This window comes from Aythya ferina (assembly GCF_964211825.1).
Source record: "Aythya ferina genome assembly, chromosome: 25".
Classification (NCBI taxonomy): domain Eukaryota; kingdom Metazoa; phylum Chordata; class Aves; order Anseriformes; family Anatidae; genus Aythya; species Aythya ferina.
The window spans coordinates 1,987,110-1,999,199 of record NC_140323.1 but is presented as its reverse complement, the minus strand read 5'-3'; the positions used below and the strand labels follow the sequence as shown (position 1 = coordinate 1,999,199).

General features: G+C 37.6%; 1 protein-coding gene across 7 annotated transcripts in view; it reads left to right on the top strand.

The window, feature by feature from the left end:
* Positions 1–12,090, top strand: part of ST7L (suppression of tumorigenicity 7 like) — a 34,330-nt gene that overhangs the window by 20,846 nt on the left and 1,394 nt on the right. For all 7 annotated transcript variants that reach the window (XM_084497871.1, XM_084497869.1, XM_084497872.1 and 4 more), the window contains 5 exons: positions 1,366–1,438; positions 2,115–2,217; positions 5,329–5,479; positions 5,616–5,708; positions 8,457–8,596. In XM_084497871.1, the coding sequence (XP_084353997.1) occupies positions 1,366–1,438; positions 2,115–2,217; positions 5,329–5,479; positions 5,616–5,708; positions 8,457–8,596 (560 nt within the window). The remainder of the gene's footprint in view (positions 1–1,365; positions 1,439–2,114; positions 2,218–5,328; positions 5,480–5,615; positions 5,709–8,456; positions 8,597–12,090) is intronic.

The window sequence follows — 12,090 nt, the reverse complement described above, 5'->3', positions numbered from 1 at the left end:
AGATTCTGTAATAGTGAGGCTGCTTGCCAGAGATTAGTGACATACAAGCATGCTGCTTGCCAGAGATTAGTGGTATACAAGCTCTCGTTCATTAAGTGGCAGTGGTTTGCTTTCACTTTGCATCTGAAGTAATACGTTTCAGGTGTTGTACGAGCCTAGAGAAAGGCTAATAAAGTATATTCTTACCTTCTTACTGTCCTCGGAGTTCTGTCACCTAGATAATGCCCACATCATTAGTGTACACAGTGCTGCTGTCAAATCTGTCCATTAAATCATCTCTAAAATGGAGGAACATGGAAGCAGGATGTTTTTGGCAATTGTTCAATGCCCTTAAGGAGTCGATATGTCCTCTCTTGTGTTTCTGTTCTTTATAGCTTCAGGGAATAAAAAAAATATGTTCTTGTCAAAATTCTGTGCCCATTTTATGTGGTCACGCTAGCTCCCAGTTTCTTTTATTTGATCATCTATGTTCTTCTGTGTGGGTTTTTATTAATTTAACAAACATTTGCTTTTTTTCCTGGCACTTTTTTATCTTAGCATCAAAAATTGTGACACTTTTCTTAAGAAAAGGTTTCTGATTTTTTTCTAAGCATCTGGAAAAATGAGTATGAACTTCAAACTCTCCATAGCCTCCCTGTGTTTTGCTTGACACGACAGCCAGACTTCTAGTAAGTGATGGACAAGCCCAGGATGGGATTTACAAAAAAAGCAAGAGCCATCTGACTATACACAACATGGTACTTGGGAATTAGACCCCAGACTTTGTCTGCTTTTAAAGTAAACTTGTACCGTGGAGTGCTAACATTCTAATCTATAATTGTCAACTCAAACTTGGCCTCAGATGTTCTATAAAACCTGCAACTAATAGAATTTTTTCCTATGCAACTGGAAAAGAATGGAAATTGTGTTCTCATTAAAATTTGTCTACCTGTCTGTAATGTAATATTTTTTTTGGTCGGCTTCTAGTCAGTCTCTCAGTATTTTGTAAAACTCTGTGTTAATGTTGCAAAATTAGGTAAAGATTGGAGGCTTATTTTAAACCTTTGTGGGTTAATACAGGACAAGCACGCTGTTCTTAAGCGTATATTTATACACACATTTCTCTTTGAATTCAGTTTCAGTGTTTTGCTTTGTTTTAGTCTCTTTACCATCTAACTACAACTCTGGGTTTTTAATCTGACTGGTGACCAGAAAGAAGACTTGTGCACAGCAATTCAAAGTTTCTAATCAAAGCTGAAATGTTTCAGATGTTACATTTATTGTATGGTGTACCAAAATAAAAATCTCTAAGCTCAGAGGAAATGGGTTTGCAAATGTTTGTCTTGCCTTAAAATCTTACAGCCTAATTGTTTTATTTTATCATAGATATTAGTCTTCCAAAATCAGCAGCCATATGTTACACAGCAGCCCTGTTAAAAGCCAGAGCTGTTTCAGAAAGGTAAGCAAGCACAACGGTGAAAACAGTGGTTTGTTGCTAATCTTGGGTCATGCTGCAAAATACGAATTTAAAAGGTCGAAATCCAATACGTAACATTTATATTTCTAAGATCAATTTGTGCATATTTTAATATGCATGTAGTTATGTATAATAATTAGCTGTATAGTTAAGCATAATTTAAGGTTTATTTTAAGCATCCATAGAGTTAATACAGGTGAAGGTATTTTTTTGAAGACCAATGTGCACGTGTGCCTTTGTATAAGTCTTGTTTTCAGTATCTTGCTTGTGGCATTCATCAGTTCTTTAATTTGTGGACTGGGTGATAGGTAATTGTGGTGGGTTTTATGGCATTTCACTTTCATTCTGATCCATTTATGCAGCTGATTTCGGCTTTAAGTCCTGCTAGCTGATATTCTATCAGTCTTATGAAAGACTTGGGCACTCAATCACTTGGGTAATTGACATGAAATTTCACAAAGTTTAACATATCTTTGTCATATGGGCTTGGATGACAGTCAAGATACCTAAATTAGCACGAATGTTTGTCTCCTAGCAGCATTTATCTATCTTGATGAATCAGTCAATTTTTAATGAACTCCAAGCTTATAAAGAAAATAAACATCTGGATAGCTTTTATTATTTATTACTTTTTTTCAATATGAATTTTCCTCTTTAGGTTCTCCCCAGAAACTGCCTCCAAAAGAGGGCTTAGTACAGCAGAAATAAATGCCGTGGAAGCAATTCACAGAGCTGTGGAATTTAACCCTCATGTTCCAAAGGTAAGAGTATTTTATTTGCTATTGGACCACGTTATTGTTTTCTAAAAGAAGTCATCTTATGTTAACGTCTTGTTTGAGCCTTTTTAGCCTCATGTTTCCCTGAAGTTGATTATAACTCTGGCGCTTGAGTTATTAAACCGTCTAGTATTTATATCATAAAGGTTTGGTTGCCAGAATTAGTTTTTTTGTAATAGCTTATGTTCTGGTAGTGTTGTTACAAAATAAATAAATAAATAAAATAAAATAAAATAAAAATTGTCTAACTTGTTGGAAAATTTGGCAATGTCTTACTGAGGGCCTGCTGTTGGGTAAGGGCAAATATTAACAAATACAAATTTAGACATTTAAAATCCCTGAGCCAAGTTAAGTTCACCAAACAATGACCGCTCATAGTATTTCAAAATACTTAGATGTTATGCTTAGAAGTAAGGCTGTGGTACTCTGGTTAGTGATAGATCTGTCACTTACTCTTTGTTTTTAAACAAGAATAAGAATCAGTACTTCTACGTTTAACGTCTGTCATTATGTGAAGTGGCCAAGGTGTGGATTCCACTGAGCATGGTGTGAAAATAAAATTCTATGTGGCTTTTTACTGTACGAGCAATATTGATGTGTTCAGTTTGAAACCTTGAATGCAGAAGGTTAGCTTAGTTCTGGACCTAATCCTCTGCAAATGATGGTGGAGTCCGGATGACTATTGCTATGAAGGCTCGAATTATCCAACCACTCTGTTCTGTCTGCCTGTCCAATCCAATAGAATGTGCACTGGGGAAGCTAATTGCTGGGAGAAATTGCTGCTTGTTTGCATGACTGATCAAGAGCGTAGCAAGTTCATTTCAGACAGTCTCAGACAGATTTTTCTTTTGCCTCTGCCTTTAGGGGAAGAAGATTATAACGCATTATCATCGTCTAAAAGTTTTTTTAAGTTTTGTTTGTCCTTCAGTTATTTCAGGAGTCTCATACACCTTTTTAAAGAAGTTAGATATAATTTCAGACAGACTGTTTGCAAAATATGCTCAGTAGTTTTACAAACAATTGTGGAAACTGAATCCAGGTTCCAGTAATTTGATCTTCCCTTCTAATTGTATCTGTCCGGTTTTCTTGGTGAGTTTTTTATTACGATGTTACCTTGAAACACTACTTTATTAGACTGCATGGCAGAATTTTATTGAGAACTCCACGGAGTTCTGAAATTCTCACAGTCAAATAATAAAAAGGCAGAGAGGAAGGTTACAAACAAGTCTAATAGCGTTCCTAGGAGATTGCAGTGGACTATCAGGGAAGAAAAACTGGTTTTTGAATTTGCAGTCTGTTCTGATCCATAGGCTGAAAATAAACGAATTTAGAAAGTAGAAATCCCTTTGCTCCTGTATCCAATGAAAGTGGTTTTCTTTACACATAACATTTTGCATAAGGAAAAGGGTGTCTTTTTCTCTTTGCTCTCAGTTATGCTTTTACAAGGATGGGTTTTGTTTGGAAAGTAAGGAAAGCATTTTATGGTGCTAGAAAAATGGTGCTCTAAAGCCATTTCCAATTAGAGATCTGTAACTGCATTATGATAATGTATGAAATACTCATTTCCAATCATCTTCTGAGTGTCTTCTAAATTTTTATTGAGTAGAATGACTTTCTGAAATCTGCAAAAAAAAAAACCAACAACAACAACAAAAACCTAACATTTTCAGTGCTAATACCTTGCCTGTTTTATGGTTAAGTATGGACATTAAAACCTTCCAGATTCTGGAATTTTGCTGGTTATGTAGTAACGTATGGGTGTTATAGATGACCACCCAAACATAGAGTTTAGCATCAGGATGTTGTGGCAATACTTGCAGTGGGGCTTCATCACGACTTTGTATTCCCTTAAAGTGGTTAGGGCTATTGAAAACTGGGCACTGGGGAGAGATGAGGAGTCAGGTCAAAGGGCAGATATTTGAGACCATTTTCCCACAGCAGCCCTGTGTGAGTGATCCTTTACTGTGTTAAAAAAAAAAAAAAATGAAGAAGATTAGAGGGGATTAGCAAGAATATTACCCTCCAGAGTGTGGGCCCAAGGCACTAAGAGAAAAACCTAGCCAGGCAGTAAATGTGCTTTATTTGGCCGGGGCACAACCCCTACTACATTCCTTCAAGAATCTGAATGGGAAAAGTTAAGTCCTCAAAATGGATTAGTAAATAATCTCATAGTTTGTGGCATCTGCTGAAATAAATCGGTGAGTTAGCTGCATTCTTACACTTTGGGAGACAGTCAAAGGAATTGCCAGCTACATTGATCAAAGATGTGGATTAGCTTTGGCTGTTACTGAATGAGACACTGTATGCTGGGAGAGACCAACCCACAGGTACATACTAGAGCTGAAACCATCAATTCTTTCAAAAATACTCATCTGCTTTTTAAAGTGAAGTTCAAAAGGAATAGCTCTCTTTTTTAATATAATGTGAAGAAGCAAAATTGCATGTCCTATGCTTCAAGGAAAATGGAAAATCCTTGTGTTCTTTAACCTTTCTGTGCATCACGTTCTGCTGATGTAGGGAAAAAGTTGGAACTAAAAACTGAAAGCAGAGATTCTTTGTGATTGCACTGAAAAAACACATTAAAATAAGACTTTGGGTTTAGCTTTTTATTCTTCCTTTGGTTAGCATACTGATGCTTTCTGATTTGCTGCTGATACTTGGGAGCTAACAAATATTTATCCTCCTACATTGAAACTTGCACTGCTAAAATGATCAGCACAAATAGGATTTTTTATTAGCCTAAACTTGTAGTTCATGGCTATTGTACATGTATCATTATACTTTGTGTATATTCCACAAGAATTTTTTTTGCCTTGACATAAGTGCTTTTTTCTGATACTGTATGTGTGAAAGCCCTGGTTTGAGCCTATGCTGATGTGACTTGGTGCTTTTCACTTGCTGTGAAAATGCTGCCTGACTGGTGTCAGGATTGAGCTGCGTTACCAGCAGGTAGAAGCTGGTCTTTGTGTGGTGCTCACCTATGCCTCAAGCGATCCTGTTTCACAATTAGTAAGGATTTTGGAATATCCTATGTAACCAGGTGTGCTTTCCTTCTTTTTTTTTTTTTTTTTTTTTTTTTTTTTTTTTTACTTTCAGTACTTACTAGAAATGAAAAGTTTGGTTCTACCTCCAGAGCATATCCTGAAACGAGGGGACAGTGAGGCAGTAGCATATGCCTTTTTTCATCTCCAGCACTGGAAGAGAATAGAAGGGGCTCTAAATCTGCTGCACTGTACATGGGAGGGCAGTAAGTATCTCTCCTTTTTTTTCTGTACAATAGGCTAATCTCTGCCTTTTATTCACCTCAATCACAATCGGTTTTGTTTGTGAGAATCTGATCGCTCGATTCAGATACAGATCTAATGTCATTCGCTCTTTTTCAGCATTTAGGATGATCCCGTACCCACTAGAGAAAGGTCATCTTTTCTATCCCTATCCAAGTTGCACAGAAACAGCAGACAGAGAACTGTTGCCAAGTAAGTGGTTTATAAGCGGTAACGATAATAAAACATAACTGAAGGACGTGTTCAATTTGTGCTGTTCTTTATTTACTTTACAATGTTTTTTAGTTAAGAGCTTCCCTTGAAGGGCATTCAGCTATTTGTTGATGTCCCTCCCAAACGGTCCTTAAGCATATCACAGGTGTGTAGGCCAAACATTAGCTCGATTCTGTAAAAACATCATGGCTTCTTCAAAGATAAAGTCTGCGTGTGGTACCGTCAGCCTACATTTGGCAATTTTTAACAGCAACTAAATGGACCAGTTCTTTAAATTACTTATGAAATCCATGACTTCTTTTAAAACTGTTGTAGAGGAGTTGTTTCCTTTTAGCAAGGATGGAATGCTTGTTTTCAGTCCTGCGTTCAAGTATCTAGCAGAATGTGTTTGTGATCCTTCAGAGAATCTTCACAGGATGTTATTTTGTTTTCTGTCACTAATTCAGTGATACATACTAATCTGTTGGACACTACGCTTCTTGGAAATTTTTATCCATTTAGATCATTTTATAGATTTATACTAACACTGAAAAGTAAGTCTTCTCCAAATGTCCAGTACTTTGAGATTACTTCATGGAAGTATGAACCTGCAAGTTTTATTGCTTTGGTAAGGCAACCTGAAAATAAACCATTAATGCCTATGCTCATCATACTTAGAAAAATAGCATTAATATAAATTAGAATTGGATCCTTTATTGTACATGCTAATAGAATTCCTTTTGTGAAGAAACACAAGTCCCGCAGGACTGAAAAGAGCTACTGCAAAAGCACCATCAGACCCACTGAGACCACAGCTGTGGAAAGCAAAACTGCACATACGTGTTTCTATTTAACAAACCTGAAGTTATATTTAAAATGTGTAATTTAAATTTGCCCCCAGACTGCTTTAAATTACTCGTTTCTCACTTACGCAGGATATTGCAGAAGGAATTCCTCGGTTAGTGACTAACCCTAACTTGTAGACTTCTCAGCATAATTAAACACCAACACATGCAGATATTTCAACACGATCATTCACGCATTCCTGTTATGTTTTAAATATAAAACTACCCATAAATAAAATCATCTTAACACTTTTATTGCAGTACTTCCTCAAGAAATCTTGATACTTTACTTTAAATAGATAAATTTAAAACATTATGTTGGCCATATTAGTAATGCAAAAATCCTGGATTGATCTGACTAGTGACAGTTCCCAAATGGCTGTGAACGTATGGAGTTGCCTTTTGTTGTCCTTACCTATTTTGGATTTGATTGTAGCTAACAAATGTAGGAAAAACTAGCGCAAAAGGAATCCTTCCAGCTTAGGTTATGGCTTTCTTTACATTGTATATCTCTGTGTTTTAAAAATCAGGTGAGATTCTACATTCTATGAGAGCATGACACTTATTCCTTAGTAGACAAAGTAATTTCTTTGATTTTTCAAGTAAAGACTGTGTTGCTGTCGTACTGTATCGTGGCATAGCAGGGCTGATTGTCTGTTAATGAGTGAACTGATAATCTCTGGGATATCATTAAACGTCTCTGACTAGATGGAACTCCAAATGCTCTGCCTAGCTGTGCTCCAAAATCATACACTTAAAAGCAAAACAGAACCCCAATACTCTGCCACTTATGAATTGCAATAGCACAAGTCACTTTTGTTGGGCTTGCTTTTATAATGATAACTTGCCTTATGTGCCAACATTCAGAAACAATAACTGAGGTTTCATCTTCAGACTTCAGTCTGTTGTGTATCAAAACCCTACAAGTACAAAATGTAAAACAAATACAGTGAGAATTAGTGCAATTGTGTTTTTGTATTTTCCAAAAAGATATACTTAAAGTTTGAAGCTTTTGTTAGATTTAAAACCAGCTTGTGAAGAAATGTGCAGTCCTTTCATAATTACTTATGTCTGTGGAAAGGTTTTTCTTCATTTAAAAACCATTCAAAATCACTGGGTAAAAGTTAGAGCTGCAGGTATTCACGGCCGGTAAGTAATTGCAAATTCACCAAGCAGGTCCTCAGCTAGCAACCAGTTGTAGTGTCTTGAGTGCTGAAAGCTCCATATGCCAGCCCCTTAGCCTTTCTAATCACCTTCTTGTGATTTTGTTACCGTAGATTGGAAATTGCAAGGAACTGCTATGTGGAGAATTTATAACCTCGTCCTGGTACTGTTTGCTTTGAGGTCTGCTCTGTCAGCTGCTCTGAAAAATTTACTGTAGTCTACCAACCAGAAATCTTTGAAAAGTATTAAGGAGCTACTTTGCATGTATATATAACGTGGTGGTGGTTCTGTACACGCTGTGCATTTGATCTCACAGGAAGGGCAGATAACAGAGTTAATGCTTCAGGTGGTTGAAAACACCTGAATTGTTTAAAATGATCTTGGTGATTTTGACAGCCTGTGGATTTTGTAACTCTTCCCTCTGTCCTGTTAAAAGAGTACCAAAACCTAAGGCTGATGAAATGTTTCAGAAATAAATCCTGTGCAAGTGAAAAAGAAGGTTGGGAAGTGTACTGACTATCGATAAGTAAGATGAGCCTTTGATATGGGGGAAAGATTTTTGAGAAGTTTGAATAAAGTCCTGGGACTTAATATGGCGTGCTGCACAATAGTCCTGACGCTGAATTTATGCATTCCGTAAGTCTGGAATTGAGCATAAGACTATGTAAATAATTCAGAAAACTGTCTTTGATTATCAAATGTCAATATTCTTTTTTTTTTTTTTTTTTTTCCTTTTCAGCATTTCACGAAGTCTCCGTTTACCCACAGAAGGAACTTCCCTTTTTCATCCACTTCACAGCAGGCCTGTGTTCCTTTTCGGCAATGCTTGCACTCCTTACACACCAGTTTCCTGAGCTGATGGTCATTTTTACTAAAGCTGTAAGTATTGGCTCTGTCATTTCTACGTTACCAACGTTTCCCATGTGTTTGTATTTTAAAAATCAAAGATGCCAGCTTCCATATCGCAGACATTTGCCATGTTTTACTACATCTGTTCAGGGCTTGATATAGGGCTTTTTAGCATGCTTCCTGCTTCCTTCTGCAGTATTACTGTTGGTTTAAAAAAAAAAAAAAAAAAAAAAAAAAGCTGCTTGGACAGCTACTAGCTTTGCTAGTAATTCCAGTCTACAACATCCAAATCATGCAGGTCTGAGAGTGGGGCCCCGTCTCCACGTTTCTGTTGATCTTTATGTTAGAAAATGTAGTTGGACATGCCAGTGACAAATTTCAGTGCTGCTCATAATTGGCTGGATCCCTAGTAACTAGGGTCTAACTATCTGCTTGATTAATTCTGTAAGGACTGCATTAGCAAAGTTGTATGATTTCCAAAGAGATACAAGGTCAAATGTTATGCTAACAAAGAATTGCTTGGTGAAGTTCTCTCTGCTAGGTTTCTTGCACCAAAAAAAGACTTTGTACAAGTTAGTTGGCTTTATATAATGGTATTTTGAATGTCAATTGACGTGCCCAAATGTGGGGAAAAAATCACAAGGTTTGGTCATTTGGCAGTGTATTTATTTAACGTTCTGTAGGAAAGGATGGAGAGTGCTTGCTCAGCAGGAAAGATGATCAAGAAGCATGCATGTTGCTGCATAATTCCACCAAGTAACTGACAGGTGAAGGGGTTCTTGCCACTCACTGTTCTAGTTTCATACTGGCAAAAGTGGAAATTACATTGTTAGGTAAACAGAAAAGGAGTGAATTCTGTATTGATCCATTGAGATTGGCTGCTGAGAAGGACATTGTCTTCCAGTATTCTGCTATTTTAGAAAGAATTAATGTTAAATTTTGTTCATGCTCTGACTAATAGTCTTCCTTATTAGGTTATCGTACTCTTGATTCTATTCTTGTTGTTTTCAGAACCATTCATAAAACTTTAAGAAACAATATTCAGTATCAAACTCACACTTTCAATTTTATTCCTGGATTGCCTCAGATCCTTTGCAAGTTGTTTCAGTATTTTAGCTATAGATAGTGCTGTGGTGAATGCTAACACTTCACAAAACATTATGTCTTGTGCTTTGGAGGTATGTGGCACCTAGATGAATTTTGATAGAATCTTCTAGGTTGGAAAAAACCTAGATCAAGAGGTGCAGCCATCATCCTGACTTACTGAATCCCATCACTAAATTGTGTCCCTGAGTGCCACATCCACGTCTCTTTAATACCTCCAGGGATGGGGACTCCATCACTTCTCTGGGCAGCCCCTTCCAATGTTGATCAGTCTCTGAAGAAATTCTTCCTAAAAAGAATTTTGTACTGAAAATGGAAACTTCTGTTTAATGACACCCTGCTCCACCCAAGAGTACTGGGATAAAAATCTGTGCTGTATCTAGTGTTATACCTGCAGGTAACTTCAGGGCTTTAAACTTTCTAAATGAAAATAAAACCCCTGTGTTTTTCATGATTTCAAGTACTATTTCATAACATTATGTTTTAACTTATTAAGTATAATCATTTGAGATGATAAAGTTCTGGACGGTAGATACTTGGAACGCTTTGGCCTTAGTGAAAAAGTGGTACAAAACGGATTTCTAGCAAATTGCTGGAGCTGTTGAATTTCAAGCAAATCTAACGCATGGTTTTAAGAATGACAATTGAAAAGTATTGTGCATATGGATGTTTTCACTATAACTGATTTAAATACGACTGCTTAAATTATATTTCAGTTGCTTCTTAAACTGTTGTTTCCAACAATTGAATCTAGTGAACTGCATGCCTCTAAACAGCTTTAAGAAGTTGAATACCTTTCTATTGACTTTAAAAGTCTGAGTTTACATATTTTCATTTGTTAGTGCTTGAGTTTGTTTCCTCCGTAATAAATCACAGGGTAAACCTTGGCAAATTGCTAAAAATATTCCAAGTGGCCAAAAATCACAATGAAGCATTTGCTAGTTCCAATGTATACAACCTAATACGCCATCAACAAAAGACTTTAGTGCTGGCACCTACTCGGTTCAGCTCCCTCTGAAACTGATGGCAGCCCTTCTGTCGTAGTTGCTGGCCCTGGGAGCAGGCGCCGGCGGGATTTGGGTGTTTTGTGCAGGTGGAAGGGTTTGCAGGCACTAGGGACTGATGCTTGCAAAGTGCTGAGCATTTACTCATCTAGTTAGAGCCAACCGTGGCTTTATTAGTTCTCTTGCAACTCAGGTTTTAAGATGGGTCAGCTGTAGGAGGAGGGGAAGATGTGCCACGGGAGGCACTCAGGTGGTGAGGGGGCAGAGAACCCATGATCTGCAAAAAGGCTGCAGGGGCTTCAGAGGGTGCTGTGGGGAAGGGCTCAGCCTTGCTGTTTGGTTCAGCTAAATTTGTGATCTCAGAGACACCGTTACTGACAGCCTGAGACAGGTCGGTGGCTGTTGGGAATTCCTTTGGTAAGTGACAGAGGGGAGGAGGTACGGGAATGGATGACAGCAGTACGTCCAGCGCACTGAGCAAGCTGAAAAACACCTTCTGTCAAAACGAGACGAACGGATCTTGTTGCCATGCAGTATGAATTTTTATTTTTTAATAATTGTGTAGGTGGAGGGCTGGGTAGCTGTCTAGGATCTTGCAAAGGTGATGTTGCAAAGGTCCTTTTTGCAAAGTTCCTTGTTACGAACCGTGACAAAGGCACTGAGAAGTCTGCTGTGGAGAATACTGCAGACGCAGCAGACAGAAGGCACCGTAAAGAGTCTGCTCAGAAGTTCCCGAAAACAACTAACGTGCTTAACTTAAGGACAAGTCAGTCCCATTTGTTTTTTTTTTTTTTAAGTCCTAACCTTTTTTCCGATATACGCTACTGGAATGGACTGGTATTAGTTCATTTTGAAGCACTGAAAAAATACAGCAGTGTTCCAGTATCCTACTGAAAACACGTTCTTGTGCAGGGAATTGGACAAAGTCCTAAGACAATTCATGTTCCAAAGTGTTTTGATATGGGTTGCTTGATATTTTCACAACAAAGAAAGAAGTCATGGGACTTAAATTAAAAATTGGCTAATTTTTATGATTGCAAGATAAGGAGAAAACATATTTCATCCTGGTTGTGCTGTAGCTCCCCATTAGAGGATTCCTTGCCCTTCTCCTGATAGCAGGCAGCTAGAGACAGAATATAGGACTAAACAGAGCCCAGTCTGGCAAGTCCTGTTTTCTGTGACAATCTGCTTTACTTTCTGAACAAATCCCCCTACCACTTTCCCCAAAGCTCATTAAGTGAGACTGGAGAATTAACTTTTTAGCCAGCTGCTGAACTTTTCATATTTATAAACACTTGAGTCTTTTGCTTATCTAAGAGAAAATGTGTATAGTTTGGAGATGTGCACTTCCCTGCCAATGTGTAATGAGTGGTTCTACACTTCATAGAAAAAAAGCCTGAAGTTTCCTGTCACAGC